The sequence below is a fragment of the Platichthys flesus genome, chromosome 12 (genome assembly GCF_949316205.1).
Source record: "Platichthys flesus chromosome 12, fPlaFle2.1, whole genome shotgun sequence".
In the NCBI taxonomy this organism is placed as follows: domain Eukaryota; kingdom Metazoa; phylum Chordata; class Actinopteri; order Pleuronectiformes; family Pleuronectidae; genus Platichthys; species Platichthys flesus.
The window spans coordinates 3318325-3341955 of record NC_084956.1 but is presented as its reverse complement, the minus strand read 5'-3'; the positions used below and the strand labels follow the sequence as shown (position 1 = coordinate 3341955).

General features: G+C 43.5%; 1 protein-coding gene across 1 annotated transcript in view; it reads left to right on the top strand.

Annotated features, from left to right (window-relative positions):
* The first annotated feature begins 9900 nt into the window (after positions 1-9900).
* LOC133966346 (pro-neuregulin-3, membrane-bound isoform) overlaps positions 9901-23631 on the top strand; it is a 277333-nt gene continuing 263602 nt past the window's right edge. Inside the window, exon 1 of the mRNA XM_062401242.1 lies at positions 9901-11636. Within this exon, the coding sequence (XP_062257226.1) occupies positions 10913-11636 (724 nt within the window). The 5' untranslated portion in view covers positions 9901-10912. The remainder of the gene's footprint in view (positions 11637-23631) is intronic.

The following is a 23631-nucleotide window of genomic DNA, read 5'->3' as shown; positions in this document are numbered from 1 at the left end:
TCTTCTCCTCAACTCTCAGCAACACCAGTGGAGCAGATCAACCACCACATCTCTCCCAGTGGATCACCTGCCTGTCTGGTACTGGTAGCTACGCTCAACCAACACTCCCAGCAGCCCCTGAGCTTCATGCTCCCTCTGCCTCGTCCCTCCTGTTGTTGAGAATCCTCTGCAGCCTGTGCTTTGCCTCACACCAGTTTGAAGTTTGCCCCGTCAGCACGTTATCTTTTCTACCTGTTTACTTTGCTCCCTCTCTAAATCACGGCTCTCCTCGTGTTCTGCAATCCGACTCCGGCCTCTCCTGAAAACCTGAACGCTTCCTGCTTTGTGTGCGTCCACACGTCACACAGATGAAAGTGTATTTTATTTATTGAGTCAGAAATTACAGCACCGCTCATCTCTCTGGCACAGGGGACGTGTTCCCATTAGTATACAAGTCCAAATCATTTCATAGTGAAGAGCGTGAGCTGTGATGTGGCTGTAATAGCTTCCATAGGCTCCCTGTAGCGTATTGTACATTTAATTAGCCACACTGCAGCTCTGTGGCTGTTTGGAATACTTGTCATCGCTGCTGTAAACTCCTCGTGTCCTGTTTTCTTTCATTTTCTGCCCCGAATCGCTCTCAGGCTGCAGCTCTTTGTCTCAGTGCTACCACATTCTCTTTTGATGCTGTTTTGTTTTTGTCGTCACGCTGGTGAATAACATGGTTTAAAATAAAGCTGACAAACAGGATGCACATGCAAGAGAGAAGCAAACTCACATTTATATTACAGTCGATGTATTGTAGTCTCGAACACAGAGGCGGCTGTAAACATGGTTTGATGGGTTCACTGAGACAAAAACCTGATGATAGCCTTGAGTTGTGTGGTTTCAGTCAGATTGTGTGATTCGCACAGCGTGAAAGAACCAAGTCTGACCATGTGGCTATGACAAGTTTTGTTGGGGGGGGGGGTAGCTGCAACAACAAGGCCCCCACGGACCTCATTTACTCTTTGAATAGAATATCTAATCAGAGTTAAAAAAGAATAATGGAGGCTTGGGGCAGCTTGACTATGTGGAAGGCCTAATGAGATAAAAGAGTATCTATGCAGAAACAACCCAGATTTTTGGAAGAGAGGAAATGACTGAGATGGGGGGGGCAACAAATAAATGAATAGAGGGCGAAGGAAATTCATCCTGATGTTGATGTGTTTGCAAATTAAACCATAGGCCAGGTTTCAGGACGTGTGTTGTCTCTGCCTGATTTAGAATTCAGATTTATTTGAGTCACATACAGGCACTGTTATAGAATCTGCACAGAAGCGATCGAGGGGGGGAGATTTTGAGTCAGCTGACATTTGAGGTTTCACTCGTTTTGAATGATATCAAATAACAAATCAAAACCAGTCCTGTTTAGAAACACGAAGATTCGACCGAATAAAATGAGAGAAACCATATTTGTCCCGTCCACTAACATGGAGAAGGCAGGATTTTTGTCCAGGTGGTGATCTTTATTGATATCAAATAAAAATAAATATCAAAACCTTAAAAATAATGATAATATCAGATCATATCAGTTTCAGTTGGGTCAGACCTTGCATTCTCTCACAACATCTTATTGTAAACGTCAGTTGAAGGAGACGCTCTGAGACTTTGGCTCCTTCGCTCACTTCCATCACCAGACGGCTGCTGAGGCTATTGAACATGTTTGATAATGATCATGAATCCGCGGTAAAGACATCATGCGGCTCCGGATGACAATTACACGAGGGAGTGTCGACCTTATCACGACGGATGGAAGACGAGACAATCGTGATGTCCACATCCTGGAACCTAGGTCAATCAAACCAGATATTTCATCAGCTGCCTCATTGTGGTCAAACCTGAGTCATAAAAGAAACTCTTCATCCCAAATTTCAGTAACAAGCTCAGGGACACACCTCATCATCTTTTGGTCCATCGATTCATCCGTGACATCACACCCAGCTGTCCGGTCCTGCTAATGAGGTTCACAGTGGGGGGGGAAGCGCACCCATGGGATCGGCCCAGGTTTGATGGCCCTCGGTTGAAACTCTGCTCACATCCCAAATCTTCTTCTGTGGGACTGACAGAACCCAACATCATCCACGACACTGGTGGATGGCTCCAGGTTCTGTGAAGGAGACGCACAGGTGAGGTCAGAGAACAAGCTGAGGGACGTGTCCCCTATTTAAAGTGTTTCAGCTCTGGTTTACAATATCCAGAAAAAAGAACGTCTCTATTGAAATAGATCTTTTCTTCAGCAGCTAACATTGACTGCTGTGTGTTTTTTCTCATGTTGTGTAGCTGCTGCCCATGCAGGTTTAAAAATGAAACAATTAATTCATCACAAGTATCACAAATGTGAAGCATTAAGCAAAATCCTTTCTATTTTTACTACAGCTGTGAAAAATATATGATTAAATTACAGGATCAATTTTAACGCATTTAACGCATGCGCACAACGACCTTCCAATATACCCACAATTCCACCCACTCTGCACTAGTCACCGCTCTAATGCAGTCAGGTGGCAGCTGCTATTCAAACAAACAAACAACATGGATAATTCTGATGAACCTGAGGACCTTCTGGACGGGAAGATCGTGTTCCAAAAAAACAAAGATTGAACATTCAATAAAACCAAGGTGATATGTACACTCTGTGGGAAGACGTTATCGTTTCACAGTAGTAATACCAGCCTAAAGTACCACCGCAACACAAAGCGTGCGAGGGGCGTTCAAGTGCAATGCGCCAAACCAGACTCACTCGCAGGACACATCGTGCAAAAGAAGCGGTCAGTTTTACTGTCATTGAATGTGAACAAGTTAGTTTGCCTCACCAACTGGCGAAAGAACGACTAGCTAAGAGGACCTTGAGAGGCATTAGATTGTGTCATGGTGTTTAATGGTTGTTTGACAAAAAATATAAAAAAATTCAACCATTCTATAAAAAGAATGGCTAAGAAGCTCAAATAATTTCTGTTTGATTTAAAGAGAAAAGAAAAACGTTTTAATCAACCATACAATGGCTAAGAAGCTCAAATAATTTCTGTTTGATTTAAAAAGAAAAGAAAAAAGTTTTATTCAACCATACAATGGCTAAGAAGCCTGAATTCTGTTTAGGATGAAGATTATATTAATGTTCCATATGGAATAGTTAAGGCAATTGCTAAAGAACTGCTGAGTTGCAGAACCATTGTTTTGTTTATTCATGAATATTAAAAGAAAACATGTTACATTTATATATCCGTCTTTTCTCATAAATTGTTTGTTTTCACAAAAATATACTGAGAAATCGGCAATGTGATTAATCCATAGACCTGTGATTAATTTGATGAAAATTTTTAATCAGCCCTAATTTTTACTTTATATAAATATATTAGATATACTGAGCCAAAGTGTGTTACTGTGTAATAATATATCACAATATTTTACCTTATGTTTGAAATATCCAGATTATAGCTGCCAATTTAAAACAACTCTTTTTGAGATGGACACTTATATTTTGACAAATTTGCATAAAGATGTTGTGAATAAATCGCTAATTTAATATCCACATATTCACATACATAATAGGAATTAGGTCAGAAAATGCTGTTTACATTTGAGTGTCCTAATAAAACAATTGGCTCACTCAGTCTAATATTGAATATTTGTTAATCAATGCGAACTTTGTCTTTTGAAGATGAATAAAAGGATCATCAAACAAAAAAATATATTTAAATGGCGATCGTCTAGCAGTCTAAGTCCAAACCGAAATCTGTGAAACACTGGATTGGAATATCGGCAGAATTCCCAGATGTCTGATTGGATTTCCACTCAATCACACCTCCTAATGGCTCGGGGAGATACACACTGACCTCTGACCTCCCTGTTTGTCATTGTGGAGTTAATGTTTGTGTGCTGCCCTCTGGGTCTTATCATGAGGTCTCCAGGGTGGGAGCTCAGACAGAATCACTGTGCTGCATTTGCATTGATTCAGCAGAAATTTGCATTTGAAGTCGAAGTGGTAATTGAGGAAACTGCTGTCTCCAGCGCTTCCAGCAGAAGGAAGGAGAAACAGCTAGGGAGTGGATTTTTTAAGCCATTGATTCTCTCATTATAAAACTGTCATAACTCTGGTGAATATTTACAGCTGCTGACATTATTTACATGATGTGCCACTTTGGTTTGGTGCAGGGAAACGTCCTGTGTCTGTTTTGCACTGTCACTCACTTCTCGTTGATAAATAGAACTCTGAAAAAACTCAAAGGCTCCAAAGTGTTATCTCAGGGAGAAGGGGAAACAAACCTCTTCAATTATATGAAAAAATGTTTTTCTTCATAATAGGATGACAGACGACAGAGGGGGAGCACTTTCAATCATGAAGCGTCCTCCATTAATCTGGTGCGAGTGTCTCATGCAAACAGAAGCCACACAGAACCTGAGCTGTGAGAAATGTGTGTGTACATCAGAATCAGAATCAGAATCAGAATCAGAATCAGAATCAGAAAGTATCTATTGTCAAGTAGTTTTACACCTACCAGGAAATTTGCTCTGGTAATTGGTGCATACAATGAACATAGAAACATAAAAACACAATAAATACAACACACATAAGAAAAGCAATAAAAGAAAACACAAACAAACTGTATATATTTAATCACTATTTACTTATTATTTACTCACTTTTTCTAATATTTATACAAGGTAACATTTATTTAGACATAAACATATCTAAATAAAAATATATAAAAGATAAAAGATATAAAAAGTGAAAGGCAAAATACAAAACAGTGAACAGTGTCAAATTGCAGGTGTGCAGGTTTGTGTATATGAGACTCACAGGTCTGAGCCCCCGGGGGCTTGACCCTGACAGACCCAGGAGACGCTGCTCCCGTTCTAATGAAAGAGGGACGTCCTCAGGTCCTGACTCATAAACCAGTAGAGAAACCAGCATCCATCTGGGAGCCGGGTGATCGAGCTGCCGCTGATCCTAGAACAGCCAATTGAGTCTTTACGAGTAACGACTCCTGCTTTTCGAGAGAAGACCCGTGTCTAATAAGCTCAGGTCTTTTTATTAGCCTGTGTCCTCTGTCACTAAAGTTGGTTAGAGACACGTTTAGCCGGGAGTTGAAGTTAATTTCCAAACATTTCAGATCCATTACCACACAATGGGCTCATGACGCTCAGAGGTTGGTTGAGCAGTGAAGGCAGAAAGGAAGGAAACTTAAATCTGTTCTACAGCCTCTTTACAGCAGTGAGTTAGAGCAGCAGATCATGTTGAAGAAAATACACAACACGTGGGACATACCCACAAACAACAACAGAGAACAGTTCTCCACCCAAACTGGCCCTCATGCAGTTGTAATGTTTTTTGTGTATCTAACACATTTGATTTGAAACCAGGCTCTCACTGTTTTTGTGATGATCACGAACAACGACTGGAATCCTCCAGTCTAATTGGAATCACAAGCTGGTGGAGGGTGAACCTTTTTTCGGAGAAGACAAACATAAGAAGATAAAAAATAAAGAGAGAATAGAAAGAATTTCACAATTTGTTCTGACTGAAGAATGATCCCAAGAACTCAACACTGCAGCCTGTGGTTGTGATGCAAGGGTTGATTGGATTCCTGTGGTGTGAAATATCCTGGATGAACTCGTCAAGCTGTCATTTCACTGTCATGCTCGACATTATTGCTCCGGACGAACAAATCTAACTTTGACCTTTTGGAAAAACTGTGGGCGTCTTGCGAGTGGAGGGAATATGTTTATTTGCCGTTTGATTAAAAAGCAGGTTCCAGCAATATAACAAACAGATTGTGTCGTCAGGCTTCATTTTCTGTTCTATTAAAAAAAAGAGTTGTTATCTATCTAACTATCTATCTATCTATCTATCTATCTATCTATCTATCTATCTATCTATCTATCTATCTATCTATCTATCTATCTATCTATCTATCTATCTATCTGTCTGTCTGTCTGTCTGTCTGTCTGTCTGTCTGTCTGTCTGTCTGTCTGTCTGTCTGTCTGTCTGTCTGTCTGTCTGTCTGTCTGTCTATCTGTCTATCTTTCTATCTATCTATCTATCTATCTATCTATCTATCTATCTATCTATCTATCTATCTATCTATCTATCTATCTATCTATCTATCTATCAGTCTGTCTATCTATCTATCTATCTCTCTATCTATCTATCTATCTATCTATCTATCTATCTATCTATCTATCTATCTATCTATCTATCTATCTATCTATCTATCTGTCTGTCTGTCTGTCTGTCTGTCTGTCTGTCTGTCTGTCTGTCTGTCTGTCTGTCTGTCTGTCTGTCTATCTGTCTATCTTTCTATCTATCTATCTATCTATCTATCTATCTATCTATCTATCTATCTATCTATCTATCTATCTATCTATCTATCTATCTATCTATCTATCTATCAGTCTGTCTATCTATCTATCTATCTCTCTATCTATCTATCTATCTATCTATCTATCTATCTATCTATCTATCTATCTATCTATCTATCTATCTATCTATCTATCTATCTATCTATCTATCTATCTATCTATCTATATATCTATCTATCTATCTATCAATCTGTCTATCTATCTATCTAACTATCTATCTATCCATTTCACATTATTTGTCTGTTATTGTTGTGTTTCTATATATACATATGCCATAGAGATGCTTAAACACATATACACATCCTGTTTTATGATATATGACAGGATTAGACTGATTGATGGCAAAAAGGCAGCTGGTGAAGCGATGCAGGAAGCAGGAGCATTTAATGTGATATTCAGAGACAACTGCACAAATGAGTAATAGAGAAAAAAGCCTCAAAATAAAACCACAAGTCTAAATATAATCCCTGCATGGTGATGGGCAGTTAAAGCTAACTGCAGGATTATCAGACAAACAGAAACACAATGCTTAAAGGCTTGAAACATCAGAGAGGACACAAAGCTCTTATTGGTTCATGTTCTCTCAGTGTAAATTCAACATCTGCAGTTTGATTATGGTTAATTGTGCAGATTCCATAATTTTTGTGGAATTGTGTAGATTAAAAGTTCATTAATTACAACTCGGTGGCTGCTTCGTAATCATTTTTCATACAGACTGTATAACAATCCGCTGATTATAGTGTTGTGTCACTTTACATATTGTAATAATAACTTACAGTGTGCTTGGAAAATGATACAATAATTACAATAACACAAATGTTTTTAAATGTATGCATAGTGCATCCATCCATCCATTCATCTAATTTCTGTCCCTTATTATTATCCTTTGCAGGTTCACACTGTGGTTCAATCTTTCCCAGCATGCACAGGGAGACATGTGAATGTAATAAATAAAAGAAGATGCTGATGGTTAATAACTGGAATGCAGGGTTTTATCAGTTTATCACAATATATTGTTTTGCTTTGATGTCACATCCATCAAGTTGACATAATATAATATAACATAATACACCGAGCTGTGGATCAGGAGAGTTTCATCAGCACGTCAACCCCCACATGAGCCATAAAGTGTCAAACTGAGACAAGCTGCACAGGTTCCCTCATGCATACGTTTGTTGACGAGTTTAAATTGATCCATTTTGAAATGGAGTTTTGTAAAACTGCCACAAACTAAAGTCAGAATCAGTTTAGTGCAAAGACAAACCGCCCTCGTTCACCATTGGATTCCATTGCGTGCATATTGCTCTCATTGTAGGTAAGGACAAGTAATCCATAATTCTGCACAGGCCATGATACATTATAATTAAACACAGTTGTGGCTCCTCTGCAGATTTTCCTCTGGAGTCAAATATAAACTGTTCTACTTTAGAGAAAAGACAGTTTCTTCTGCGACCGGTCCAGATAGACGTGGATCAGGAACAGTGTCATCTGTTTCTCGGTTATGAAACATGTCTTCATCTTAAAGTGAAGGTGCAGATGGGTTTGCTTTTAATTTGTGTCCCTGTGGCTGTTTGCCAGTGCCATTAGTAACGAGTCTTTTAACCACAGTGTCACGACGGCTGCTTTAACAGACCTGTGCTGCAGTATATTGTCTCAGGAGACAGACAGAGGTGTGGAATGACTTGACTTCTCCCATGGGACCTATTGAAGTATTGCACTCCTCTATCTACAAGACTTAATGTGCGTTTGTCTCCTGATCACATCCCAGGAAACTCACACCAAACAAGTGTAGTTGTCCCAGTGCGACAGAGGAAACGGGAGTTGGCGTTGGTTTTACAGCAAACATCTTAAAGCTTGTTTTACACTTTCCTGTACACTGTAAAACTAATTAGGACCTGGGCTGGGGTTACTGAGGCACAGCCATTCAAAATGACTTATTAATATAATAGTCAAGGTATAAGCAGTGATGTGTAACTCACAAATATTATCAGTCTTCTGTGTTTCTGTCACACTACTTTCTATTCTTTTTTTGTTCAAGAAAAATTCCTTTGAGTAAAGATTAAATAAAGGTGAGTTTAACTCCGCTGATCGAACAGTAATGTTCTACTATGGATTTTACGCGGAGAGGACCAACATGCACGTCAGAGGAAATAGCTGCAGATCTTTGATGCAGTGGAATCTGAATATGTAAAAAGAAATCCAGATGCAGGACAAATCAGAACATGAGATATCCACAACGTAAATGTTTTCAAAGACAGACTATGTTTAGTTCTTATAATAGACTGGTATAGACAGAGATTATATAATGCATGACTATAAAAAATGGCAGCTCCGGAGTTCTCTCCTTCCTTCCCTCCTTCTCTCCTTCCTTCCCTCCTTCCCCCCTTCCCTACTTCCTTCCTCTTTCCCAGCCTCACGTCTAATCCTGTGCAGTGGGCGGGACCGTGTGAGTGACAGCTCTTACATTGTGCTCCAGCTCTGATCCGTCTGGGACTGGGGCTTCTCGCTGGTAACTGCCTCGTCTGCAGCGCTCTCTCTCTCTCTCTCTCCCTCCTCCCACCTCTTATCTGTATCTTTACACACCTCCACACCCCTTTCCCCTCTCTCTCTTTGGAGTTTTCTGTATGCTCCCTTTTTTTTCTCCGGTTTCTGTATGCATTCTGCATCTTTACTCATCCCCCTCCCTGCTAGCGGAGGTGGGCACGCTTCCCAGTGCTGGTGCATCTAGCAGGTGCAGCCTCTTTCTCTCCTCTCTCTCTCACTCACTCACTCCCTCCCTCCCTCCCTCTCCCTCTATCTCTCGCTCTCTCGCTCTACCAGTGTGCACCCTCTGCTCCCTCTGTGTTTTTTCCATCATTCGTTCTCTGCCTCTCAGCGGCAGCAGCTCAGGGAAGCAGCCGTGTTCGCGTCTGCAACCCAATTGCCACAGGTAAGACAGCTGCATTGTTGATCGATGCCAACTCCAGAGAGGGCTTGGGAGCCTTTGCTGTTGCGGCTGCAAGTTCTCATCCCGGTGCGGGTCACACATTCCTAATCATCTCCAAGAAGGCATCCTGGGGGAAGGACGAGCAAAGGATCCCAGCAACCAGACCAACATATCAAAGGCTGACTCAAAGAGTGCAGTCTTTCAGGAACAGAGGGAACATCGGCACTCAGAAAGAGAGGAGAGACATTCACTGGGATATATTTAAAACATTGTGACCTCCTGTTTGAGATTTTACTCTCATCTCTGGCTTTCTGCTATTTCTGTTTCAATCAATTTCATCCTCTCGCTGCCTCTCATCCTCCTCCACTCTGGTTGTATCCCTCTCTGGCGGAATGCACCTTGCAAACAGATGAGAAGATGCTCTCTGAGCGCTTGCTGCAGTATTAACGGACAGTGCACTGAGACAGCAGGGCGCTGAGCGGACAGCTTGGGGAAATCTGATCCACCGCCGGCTGGAGAAGGAGCAGGATCACGCGTCGCAGTTGCAGATTTATCCGCCCTGTGATACGCTGCACGACAACACCCCTCATTCTGCTTTCTCCCTCTCTCCTCCTCTCTCTCTGTGCTCATCTGAAGTGTTGCTTTCTGACTGGCGACAGAGAAATTAATTGGATTCTACTGCTTTATTTTTAGCCTCACTGGAATTTGGAGCACGCACAAAGGAATCAAAGTGGGTTTGGATCAAAAGCGTGATGAATACAGGATCTTCAGGCTGATTGAAAGGCAACGACTGAGAAAGATAGCGGATAATCCAGGGAGAGTGTTGGACGGACGCATGAACGGCAGATTCTCCCGCTTTGACTCTCAGTTCAGTTACCTAAAGGAGGATTTTTGGAGCTGAGGGACGCTGACTCGGCTAAAGCTGTTGGAACGGGCTGCACTGGGAAACATTTCTCCTTTTTTCGGGCTCCAGTTCAGGGTGGGGAAGCAACAAGACCCACCCTGCAAGTTTCATTCGCCTGATTAGACAGTAATGGACCGTCGAGGATTGATCACAGAGGAGACATCATTTGCATGTTGAGTAGAAATCGCTGTGGATTTTTGATGCATTGGCATCCGGACAGTGATGCCATGGATTCCACCTATGCACAGATGTAAAGCTGTTCCTTCCAAACCATCTCTCCCTCCCGTCTTTCTCTCTCTCCCTCTTTCTTCCCGTTGGATGCATCACTTCTTCTCCTCCCTTGGTTTATCCTGCTGTGGACATCCAGAAGTTGACCGTTGCTTCTGTTGGGCATCTGGACTTAAGCAAGACTAAACACGGACTAACTGGTCGATTACCCATCAATGCCTGCTCTCCCATTTTTCACTGGGTGTCTCTGAGTGTGGATTTTGTGTGCTTGTGTGTTTGTGATTGCGTGTTTGCATGTATCTGCACCCCTCCCTTTCTCTCTATCCTTGGATTACATATCGGTGTATGTGTAATTGAGAGTGAATTTCCGTCGGGTCCTTCTTTGCCTCTCTCTTTGTGTCTTCTTGATGTCCCACGTCTTTTGGAACCTTTCTGGCATGTGCTATCGATGCCTAGCGCAGGGTTAACCCTAAATGAGCCATAAAGGACGGCAGGGAAGGATGAGCGAGTGTTCCGGAGCAGCTGTATCCGGAGTGGTGATCCTGGAGGAGCCTGAGGTTTCAGGGGCAACCGGGGGCCGTCGGGAGGGCCAGGCCCAGGATCAAGGTCCCCTCCGCTGTGCCGTTTGGCCACGCCAGCAGACATGGCTGTGTGTGGTCCCGTTACTCATCGGTTTCATTGGCCTTGGATTGAGCTTGATGCTGTTGAAATGGATTGTTGTTGGCACAGTGCGGGATTATGTGCCGACGGACTTGGTGGATGCTAATCGAATAGGCCAGGATCCTATCTTCCTATCCAAGCCAAGCGGGATTCCCAAAGGTCCCGATACTACCACAACCACGATTACTCCCACAGCCGATGGTGAGGACCCCACGGCTAGAACTGTAACTGTTGCTAGAGGTAGAGCTCGCTCCACCGCTACAACCACTACTATAAACCCCCGAGGAGGTGGAGCCTCGGGGAGCCAAGTTACCCCTCGGAATCCTGGAAATCGTAACGGACGTGGACCTTCAGGTTTTACTACAACCACAGCGGCCCCGAGGACCACCTTCATAATTGGAGCGGCAACATCTAGCCCCTCTCCGTCCAATCCGACGGTGCTACATGACTCTACGCAGATGTGGACCCCGGACCATACCACTACTGAGACCGCCTCCACTACGCTCACCACCCGTACACATGGCCACCGCAAAGCACGTAAGTCACTCGCTTTATTCAACTTCAACAGTTTGGGGTCTGAGAACTTTGACGTGATTGTTGGAAGTTTGCTTTGTTTGAACAGATTACTGGACTGATTCATTAGTGGAATTCCACGGGTGTGTTGCTGAGGGTGTGGGAGGTTGGTTCCTTGGTTGGTTCCTCATCAACAAGGCTGGTGTTTCAATACATTGTATTTATTATATTTTATTGACATCTATGAGATTTAACAGTTATCCCGACCGTTTGCTTTACAATTGACATGCGATGCTTTTCTGCTTTGGAAACTGTAAATCTGACACAATGCTGGGTGGATTATTACAGAGGTGTGATCAATGCCATTGATTGCTACTGTAAGGAAATCTGAAGAGTTGCAGGACTCAATAATCAATCTCTCTGTTCTGGTTGGTTAAACCATGTTCCTGTGCTGCTTCAAATCGTGGTTGCCTTGTGATAGCTTTGGTCTTGGACAGAAGATGTTTGTATTGAATTTATTTATCACATTAAATGGATGTGAATAGGTGCAAAGCTTCCATAATGCTATTTGTTTCGAGGTGCTAAGCGCACTGTGGTCATTTATGTGCTAGATGTGAAAAACTCAAACCAGGTTCAAAGTACTTAGACACGAGTTTGTGGAAATGCTTATGTGCATGTCTTCTTTCTTGCATTTATTTAATTTATCAAATGTTGTCCTGCTTGTTTTGTTCACTGAAGAAACGTGATTTGCACTCTTTACCTTCACTTGTGCGTTCATGCACCCACATGTACACTGAGTGAGGTTGTGTACTTGCAGTAATCTTGAATGTACATGTCACACTGATGTTCTGATCCAGTCCTGTGAACCTCCAAACAGTTTCTATACTTTTAATGTGTCACACAAATTGTGTCTGAACCCACACATACTAATCAGTCTTTGGATCTTAATGGACTTGAAATGAATTTGTTCTTATCCATTAATGAATGAATGGAGATTTCTGTACCTTTGCTCTTGACATTGCCGTCCTTGACTGAAGTCATGCAAGCAATCATGCCATTGATAAGTGCTGCAGGGGATTTCCTTGCTCAAATGAATGACCCACACACACACACACACACACACATACAGACACACACAGCTTCCTCCTCGATAAATCTTCCAGCTCTCAAAATGGTGTCACATTATTTGCTGGATGTCCCTGTGCTTGTGATGTTTCTGTCTGATTCCGGGCTCGGACCTGCACAGAGATCTTCTCAGTGACAGGACACTGTTTCATTTTTAACAATGACCTCATACTCTGCATGAATCGGGTCGCTCGTGTCTGCAGGAAAAAAAAAAGCTGATAGGTTAGTGGGCATTTAATGAAATATAGATGATACAGGCTCATGCATCTCATGCTGTTGATCTCATCTCTCAGAGTCATAGCATGATACTAATATATGTCCCTTATGCATTGTGTGTTTGTTGTGTGCAATGTAATTGATGTGCTCTGACCTAAATGGCTCTGTGATGGCGTTTAAGCTGGAATCATGTTGCCATCCCTCATCACATGGTCCGTTGCAATGTGTGATTTACACAATCGCTGCCATTTATTCAATTAGCGATAATAACATGATGACAGACATTCAATAAAAGTGGTAAACAAACCCAACGCCTTCCACCTGCTGTGGTTTCGGTTCACTTGACTGCAAAGTTGCTTCTTTTGTTTCCACGATAATGAAAATGTCCCCAGACTACACTAGAGACTCGGGAATGTTCCCTCTGATAATTAGAAACATTGGAGGGTGTGTGTGTGAGTGTGTGTGTTCTTTTGTGTGTGTGTGTGTACGTTTTTGTGTGCGTGTGTGCGTGCATCATTTCATTACCAGGAGGAAAAATGAAGGCCATTCATCATCTATTCATTTATTAATTAACCGTTAAAAAAGAATGCCATATCTCCAGCAAGTGCTCCTGAAAGCCATTAAGCCTCGTTGATAGATCTCCCAGGGAAAATGTCACTTCTTCCCCAGCTCGCCTGAGAAAGTTCTGCCGCTACGGAGCAGCCAGCTCATTTGATCATCCTAAACACCGTGCCTCCCCCTTTATTCTACCACCCACATGCTGCTTTGATTTGAAAAGGCCATCACTTTCACATTAACCGTCCATTATGTGTGAATGTGTTCGGCGGCGTTACCCAATGGCCCGTGTTGGCTCGTGCTCAGGAACGGAGAGAATTATATTAATTTAAGTAAAGCTGGGCCATCTGGGTGCTCTTATCGATGCTGTCACTGTCTTTGTGTGTCACAGAATTGAGATGGACGTGGATGTTAATCGACACTGGGCTGTGGTGCTCCCAGTCGCCTGCTATGGCCTATAGAGCTGTGAATTGGAATGAGCCTGCATGTGCTGCTGCTATAAATTCCCATTTGGGAGTTCTCCTGCTGCAGCATCCTCCACGCTGCAGGAAAAAAAAATGGGAGGCCGCTGGAGGAGTGAATGCAGAATGGAGCCGACAACAGAGATGATACCATTACAGCGAGCCGGGTGACCTCTGCTCTGCAGGGCAAAGTGTCAGGGGGAAGCCTCAGTGATAATGAGAGGGATTTCAGGCAAACTGGAAATTGCATACCCGAAGTTATTTGCCAATGAAATAGAAATAAACAAAGAGGAAGAGAATCAGAAATCAGAATCTAAACAATATAAGATGAGTCAATGTTGTGATGAGTGATGAGTTTATCCCCTCCAGAAGAAAACAAAAGGAAGTGAGCCGGCCAGCTCAGCCTGGAGTCACGGCACTAACATGATTGTCGGGTGCGTGCTCCGGAGTTGGTCCCGGTGCAGCCGGAGGTCTTTGTCTCCGCGCTGAGCCACTCAGTGCGATGAGGTTTCAGTCAGACAGTGGCCCTGAAACCTAAATCCAGATTAACAGCCCATCACCGTGACTGTGCAAGCAACAGAATTACAGGAGCCTACCTATCACTCACACACACACACACAGACACACACAACCGCTACATGGGCTTAACAGAAGCCTGGATGTTGAATGATTGTTTTAATGGTCTGTGCTGAGATGTTTCTTATTAAATAACGATAGCTGAGAAGACATGTTGAAGAAGGCGTGTTCCCTGTGCTGCGCTTCAGGTTCCCTGAGCCACTTCATGGAGGGAAAGGTTTACACTCATATTAACACACAAGTAAATTGGTGGCTAGTGTCACTTTGTGTGACAACAGTATGGAGCAGGGTGTTCTATTCTTATTATAGTGTTTATGGCAAATTATGCCATAAAAGTGCCTTGTGCTTACGTCTAAATATCTCAATAGCAAAGTGGAAATGTGCTCGAATCTGAAGCTCTTAACTTGACGTCTGCAGCGCTGCACCGATCTTTCAGAGCATATTATAGTTTCCAGCAAAAAGATTTTTATTGGATCACATGAACAATTGCATTTTTCAACCACACAAAATTGGATGAAAAAAAAAACCTTCACTTGGCCTCTGTGATCAGGATACAGTTCCAAATCTGTAGAAAGCCGGGATTATTCCAGGGCTGTGTTTCAATAAAATTGCTCTTGGCATTTGTGGTCTTATACTCTGCTCTCTAATCCCCTGCATGCTCATATTTGCATGGTTTTTTAGAAGGGGTTTTGAAAATATGAGCAACGATTGCAATCCAACAAGTAGTTTCCCATGATCCTCAGCCAACGTCGAGCATAACCTATTCTAAAGTACAACACAACAGATTTCTGGCCTTTGTGTTCTGTGTCATAATGTTTGTGTTTCAATATTTTGCAGTGGAGCAGAAACTTGCTGTAACACTAGCATATAGTTTCCAATCTGCTCCAAATTTCACATTAAATAAGAGGCTCTATTATCATTTCAACAATTTAACTTGAATCAAAGCTGTGTTTGTTAAGTCCTGTGTCCTGTGATCTCTGCCTGTTTCTCTAGAAATCTCTGTGTGTGTTGTTGTGTCGTCACTTTGACACTTTAGTCATTTCATCTACTAATTAAATTAACTCTGGCTATCATCTCTGCCGGGCACCACTGAGGGCATCAGGTCCATGTTTGTGTTTCACTAATCAGCTCATATGGAGAGATTTCAGGTTTTAAACCAGATTGTAGAGTTCAGAATCTTTACAGTTGGATTAGTTGTGTGAGCTGCTTAGTAACAGGATCCCTGTGGGGTTTCTCCATGTATGCATGACTGTGCCCGTGCACTGGAAATTGCCCATGCTCGCTTGGGTGTCAGCAGCAGCACATGGACGTGTGTCCCATGTCCTCTGTGTGTGTGACCCAGCTGTGACCTCCTGTGTGAATGAGGACTGACATCAGCCCCGCCCCCCACAGCTCCCCTGCAGCTCAAATAGTAGATTTACAGCTTTAATGGGAAACAATACAGTATGTGGACAAGATGGTGACTGGCATACAACACTGAATTTTACCACTTAATGTTTTTAATATGGATGTTGTGATGCTCAGTGTAGAAATGCTATGTTTCCTTGATACTAGAGGGATAATAATAAAGTGGCCACTAAAGAACACATTTTGAAAAGATATTTTCCGCCCATACATGTTATTGTATCTTCATGAGTATGAACATTGCATTAGTCCAAATCATTTTTATAATTATATATAAATATCTCCACCTTACAAGTCATTCACAATTAAATTCAACCTTTTAAAACTGATTCAAGACAAATTAAACTTTTTTTACAGTGTACCCGTTTCTACTCCAATTTACAACCTGTTCAGATATTCTGCAGCAAACCTTGATGCATAGTTGTCACCACACATACACACACAACTGGGAAGTCTTGATATACAAATGTCTGGGGAAGCCAGCATGTGTATTCCCACACATCTAAATGATGAATGCTCACACTCTCCTCATGTTCCACTTCATTTAACCGTCAGGATAACTTACAGCCAATCACACACGTTGTTCCCTAAAAGATCAAGACGTTCTCTAATTTACTGCCTCACAGTCGGTTTATGTCGGGGGGGCTTGGTGCTTGACCGTTAACCGAGTGCGGCGGGATCCTGTCGTGGCGTCCCGATTAGTGTTTTAATTTGAGGGAGAGGCCGTGCGTGCTAAGCTTAACGTCACATTGATTCATTCTGATGAAACGTCTTGCAGGAGGAAGAGCGATGAAATATTAATGACGCGAAAGAGAAACATGTTCAATATGTAGAAGGCAAAGTGTAAATAATTGAAGATGGCCCTTTGACGAATTATGCCAGACCGAGCAATTCCCTGTGCAGGAGAACTCTTTCAGTGAATGACGGTGTTCGAGGTGCGTTCAATCCCCGACACTGTGGAGCAGAGGAAAGTGGAAAAGTGTTATTTTCTGAGATTTCTCTCAACAATTCTTCACGACTGCCGAGGTGGACATTATCCATCGTCCTCTCTTCTGTCCGCTTCCCTCCCGAGCTCATCTAAATCACACAAGTCCAGATGATGAAGAGGTGCAAATTGGTTAAATCTTGCCGCTAACTTCTGGAGCTTTTAATATTGGATTCAGATGGAAGCATGGTCTTGATTAGATGAGGCGTTTTATTGCATTCTATTGGAGCCAGTGGCGGGGAAGGTGGCTGACGAGATGTAAGAGTTCATTCCAGGATTCATCTGCGTCTGCTCCTCAGAGGAAGCTGCCATCTGCGAGTTTTTACATTACATTTCATTTAGTTGAGGCTTTTACCCAAAGCAACTTTGAATTAGTGCATTCAACATCTATGACGGGCCATTTTTTTCAGCATCTTGCCCAAGGACACTTCGGCATGGACTGGGATACGAGCTGTTGACCTTCTGGTTGGAGGAGCCAACTAACTAATCAATACATGACATCATAAAACAGCATGTAAATTGTGTCCAAAACCTAATATTTAGTTTCCAAATTTGATATAATACAACAGGGATCCCACAGCATGTAAAGATTGATTTGTGGGTTATTAAATAAGAGAGTTTTCCAAACAGGCCAATAATCTACACCTCCTTTTCCCATAGCTCACCTTTCCCTCTCTCTCTCCCTTATTAAACCCAGCAGCCGGCCGACAGCAGAGAACCGTTAAACCCAAGTAAGCAAATAAACATCCGACTGTTAGGAGTGTGACCGCGGCCAACAGCTGCTGTCGCACTTTGTTTGTGTGTCGCTGAGACGAGAGAAGTTTGGGACATGACAAACGAGAGCAATAATCTGCAGCCGGACACTGAGCTGTGGGTGAAAAGGACAGCTTTGGCAAAGAGAGTGCAACAGGAAATGCAATTGCAACCAAGACAATAGGCATTGTAAGGACCACTCCAGGTTAGGGAGCGATTGTGCTCTCGTTTCAACCTTCACACACATCTTTTCTGTATTTGGTAACCGAGGCCATGCTGTGTCCCAGTCAGGCCTGTTTAACATAACATCTCATGCATAGGTGAAGACCCACAGAGGTTAAGAAGATGAAACCTCCCACCAGTCGGAACTGAGGCACCTTGAAAGAGACGTGGAGCACAAACCAGTCCAGGTGTCTGGGTTCACTTCTACAGTTTCTGAGGATCCATGCAAACCAACTGGTGTCACAGTCTAAGTTTACCTGACGTCCACTTCAACCACTGTCTCATTCATTTCATTTAAAATCCTCCCTGAACAAAAATCAAGCTGGTGGTTAAGTTTGGTGCAACATATTTCCCATAATGCAGTTCAGGAACAGGGGGATGTTCCTTTCACTTTGATTCTCCGAGTAGATATAGGAAAACTTTTTTGGAAAACCAACTTTTGACATTTCCCCTGTAGGCGAGCCACTCGCCTGAGTCCAGTCCACATCAGCTGCAGGAGCACCGGTAATAAGAACCGGACGAGCTGACCTTGAGACAGGCAGAGAGAGAGAGAGAGGGAGAGAGAGAGAGATGAAGGAGGGATGAAAATGCAGAGGAGGGGAACAAAAATCCAATCATTTAGCTCAGTGAAAGAGAAACGGTATCAGACTGTTACTGGTGCTGCCCTGAATCGTTGGGTTTCTGATCGCTCAGTGCAAACTCAGGTTAAATAATCTCTCTCGAAGCATTTTATCTCTGCTAATAGCGTTGTTTACTAACAGGTGCTGGCAGCATAATGAGCAGCAGGCGGGGGGGGGGGGGGGGGGGGGTGGTGTCTCCAGTCCACTGCGTCACTTGTGTGTATTTTACCTCTGAAGCTTAAAACTAAGGTCAAACTCTTTCACTCGACTTGTTTGACCTGAAGCTGTCATTCAAATATTACATGAATTATTAAATCTGCCTCTCGGAGACTCGTTAGACGACCTCAAGTTAATGAAGAAATAAATCTCACGACAACAATAACACAGTCACTTGGTTTGTTCTAGTCTTTTTTCAATCAATGCACGTCTGGTAAATTATGGTCCTCATTTATTTTGGGCTCTTAAGTCTCAACAACCACTCAAAGTGTTTTACAGCTCGAGTCACATCCACTGATTCATGTCAGTCTGTGAATGATGAAGGGATGTCAGGGGGGCAGATTGGAGAGCAGTGTCTGTAGCCCAAGGACAATAAGATGAGATAAGATGAAATAAGAGAAGATAAGAAAAGAGAAGATAAGAGGGAACATTGGATTAGACACTCAGTATAAATACAATATAAACACAAAGAACTATAAAGTACAAGGTAAACACATGAAGTTGCGCAGATAGATAAATGAATCATTTTGTCAAAGGGATCGGAGGAACCAGGGATCGAACCTCCAAACATCACCTACCCGCTCTCCCTCCTGAGCCACAGCTCCTCACTGGTGAGGAACTGGGTCAAAAGTAATGAATTTTCTCAAGTACATTTTTGCCTTTGAACCAAACACTTTAATTAACTCTCTGGTTGCATGTGCTCACACATACAGGTGCATTAGGATTCAAAGATAAATCTGAATTACCCTATTCTATGTAATTTAAATAGATTAACCCCCCCACACACACACCTCCATCATTAAAACACTGCTAATGCATCACTAATAATAATCCAATACCACGAATCCTATTATCATTACAGAGTTATAATGAACTGGTGACTTCACTTCCCAGTGTCTGAACGTCGGCGTCACTTGAATCTATTAAATCGTTTTCCAGTCCATTCATCCTGACATCAGCACCAGTTAAAGTTCCCTCCCTCTCGGTCACTTATGGATAATGATTCTTCATACGTGGGCGTGTCGGCCACACGAGGCTCCTCAGCCGCTCTGGACACCGTATTGATTCTCTCCCGGTCTTTCACCACTCAGCAGTTTAGCTCTGAGCCCTGCGAGCGAGCCGCCCCGGCGTTCGGCCGTTGGTTCTGATTATCCCGAGCTCGCTGCATTTTGTTACCGCGGTTATTTTTAGCTTCAAAGAGCGATGCCAGCCTCTGTGTGAGAGGACGCATGGAGCTGGCTGCTCTGGCGGAGGCCTCGGAGCCGACAGAGCTGCAGGGAAATGGCCCAGAAAAGCACAGAGGAGACGGCAGAGACGGCTAAGACAGTTTTTATTTTGGAAACATTACAGCTATGGTCAGTTTATCATGTTAGGCCCAGTTGGACAATCTTTCTCCAGTGCTGGATTTGTTTATTTCGGGGAAGCTGCCGCTCTGCTGGATCTTATTATGCAAAGCAGCAGCAATTTGAAGCCTCGACGATGAGAGGCTAAAGATGGAGGAGGCTATTTTCCAAGAAATCAGAGCTGTTAAACCGCACATTACATATTATATTACCACACAGGAGGTTTCCTGGGGGAAATGGGAAGCTGTCTAGAAGGTCACTGTCACCTTGATGGGAAACACAACTCAGTAACACACGCACACTCACACACACACTGTCAAACACAAACACACACACACACACACACACACACACAGTTGCAGAGAGCTAAGCTTGGTGTCATATGCTACACATTGGTCCTCTCAGCTCTGTCCTTGGGGCAGATGGTTACATCATTTGTGTTTTGGAGCCTGACATGGAGCATGTGTTTGTTTGTATCAGTTAGTGTCTGTGTGTGTGTGTGTGTGTGTGTGTGTGTGTGTGTGTGTGTGTGTGTGTTTGTGTGTGTGTGTGTGTGTATGTGTGTTTGTGTGGGTGGGTGGGTGTGTGTGTGTGTGGGCGATCAGTGGATTGTAGTTTTTCTCAGTATTCTGACACAGTTCTTTTCCCCTCAATCCAAAGTAGAAATATTTGTGATTTGCATTGTGAATCCATTTTTTAAAATGACACACAACACTTTCAGATCATCACAAACACGTGTTTGCATTTTCTAATTGTTTATTTTGTCCGGGAATCAGTCAAATTTAATGATATTTGGCTTTAAACAGAGAAATGCAGCAGGTCCTTCCATTGGAGGAGCGATTATTTGACACAGTCCTTTGATAAATGACTTAAGTGTTTTTGTCAAATCACTGTTAATTAGTTCTTCTGTCAATCCGTCAATGTTCCATCTCTCCCCGCTCGTTCTCCTCTTGCTCCGTCTCTTGTATCTTTCTCTTTACTCTCTAACCTCGGGACACGGCTGACAGCTGTCTCCCAGAGACTTCCTGTGACAAGTCTGCTGAACTGGTGGCTTGTCTGTCTGCATGCGTCTTTCTGAAAGAGACACAGATCTTCTTATGACAGGTGGACTCTCTCTTTCTCTCTCTCTCTCTCTCTCTCTCTCTCTCTCTCTCTCTCTCTCTCTGATTTCTCTTTCTGTTCCGTCTCTCTCTCCAGGGTGAGTGACTCAGCGTTTGGGTTTCAAGGAAAATAGTATTCCACGGCCGTTCTGTAAGCGATGCAGAGGAGCGGGGGGTCGGGGGGGGTGGGGGGATGTGATGGGATTGTGAGGTTTTAGGCGAAGAGTAAAATGCGAGGAAGGAATGAATGAGACAGAAACGGAGGAGAGGCGAAGTGCAGGCTGAGAAATGCGTGAGTTAGAAATGCATTGTGGGGGCAGAAGGTGATTTCGCCGGAGGAAACCTTTCCACCGGGCGAGATGAAGGCAGATGGAAACCAGCCTCTCATCCATCTCGCAGCAGTGAGCTCTCCCTTCGCCCTCCCTCCATCTTCTCCTCTCTGCCCACTCGGTTCATTTACATTTACATTACATCCAGCTGGAGTTGATTTGGTCGCGAGTGATGGATGGCGAGGTTCTGATGCTGTTTATAGAACTGGGCTCAGGGGGTTAGCAGTGTCAGCTGTTTGCAAGGTGGCGAGCACAGTCTGACACAATGTGGGAAGCTCGTTAGCGACTGAATCGCTAGCTGAAGCTGTGGCGACCTCTATTTACAGAAGGGGGGGTTCAATGGCTGCAGCTCGTCCCTGTAACTCACTGGTTAGCACATGAAACATACGTCACACAATGAAACACAATGGTTTACACAATGAAGCTTTAGATTTGGAACCAGATGACTTTTGCTAAATTTCTACTGGAACTCAATTAGTTTTACACAGGGAAGCAATTTGAATGCCTCTAAACTGCATCTGGAAGAAACTCAACCTTTGAGCTTTGCTGTCTATTTTTATAATAATATGATAAATTTGGCTTTATTATCTGAGAGCAATAATGCATTATTCTAAAAGCATTAAACTCCTGCACTGAATCCTGCTGCAGGTTGAACAGTGCCCACTCTGCACAGACCCGGGCTGTGGACGAGGACATGGCAGATCCAGACAGGATTAATATCACTGGATGCATCTGTGACACAGAAAAAAGAAAACTACCAGGCAGAAACCAACGCTGTCATATCAGAGATTTTGTTTGTAATGCCAGATGGTCCTGCTCTGAAAAAAAGAGAAAGGATCCCAGTGATCTGCCTGGAATCAGTGCTCCTGCTCAACACCCCAGCTTCCTCCTGAACACGGACACATCCTGACTGCACAGAGAGATTCAGTCTCACAATGAGGTTATTTGTTATTATCTCTATTTGCGGTTTCTTAGCCGGTTGGCTCTGTTTTAGCGAGAGGATCTTTTTAGATTGCTCACCAACAGATTTGCAGCCAAAACAAACAAACTCGAGGCTGCTGGTGAACTCGCTCCTGCAGCGCCGCGGCCTTTATGGCTCCTCACAGATTCATGGTTAGATATTGCTGTCCATGTAAAACAAGCAGAGGCCCTGCAGTCTGAGTGTGTGTGTGTGGGTCTGTGTGTGTAGCGCTGTCTGAAGTGGCATCACAAACACACCGCACACACACACAGGGTGTTGCTACAGGAGGAATATGAAATCCAATATGTGCCAATGCAGACGGACTAGTGTGGATGTGCTGGGAAGGAGCAGGGATGTGTTAATAAAAGGAAAACGTTGGAACACGGAGGCAAATACTCTACAGCGATTGCAATATGTCCCAGCATGCACTGGGGGAGAGACAGGGCACAGCCAGGGAAGCTCACCAGGTTATCAGAGGACGCAGAGAAGAACACTCTCACAGTTAGATTCACGCTTCGGGCAATTTAGAGTTTCCAATTCATGCATGCCTTCAGACTGCAGGAGGTGTGGGAGAGAACGAGAGGCGCCCGTGGGAAATGAGCGAACTCGCCCCCCCCCCCCCCCCCCCCCCCCCAGCCCCCGGTGACGTACGAGCCGCTGATTGTGAGGCATAAATGAAACGGTTAATGACTCCGGTGCGACGCCTGAACTGATGCATCGCTTCACTGGTCACCGGCAAAAACACCGCAGCCCTCATCAGGAACCTATTATCACTGTTGTTTACATCCAGTAATGAGATTCTGTGGAGATGAACACCTCTGTGTGTAAATATATCTAAATATATTCAGCTGTGTGCACATTGAGTTCCTCCTCTGATGAACATGTCAGAGTCATGAGATGTCAACACACACACCGCCACTTGTCAGCGGCGACTTATGTCCCGACGCCAAGTAGACACACACACACAGACACACACAGACGCACACACACAGACAGCTGGGGCGTCAGTCTTCTAGCTCCACACTCTGGAGAGCACCACAGAGGAAGATGGAGGGACAGGAGCTGTCAGCGAGGAAGCAGGGACCCAGAGTCGGCCTCTCACTTAAAAATAATGATCCACGTGTGAAGCGTCGACTCGGCTTCAATTAGATCG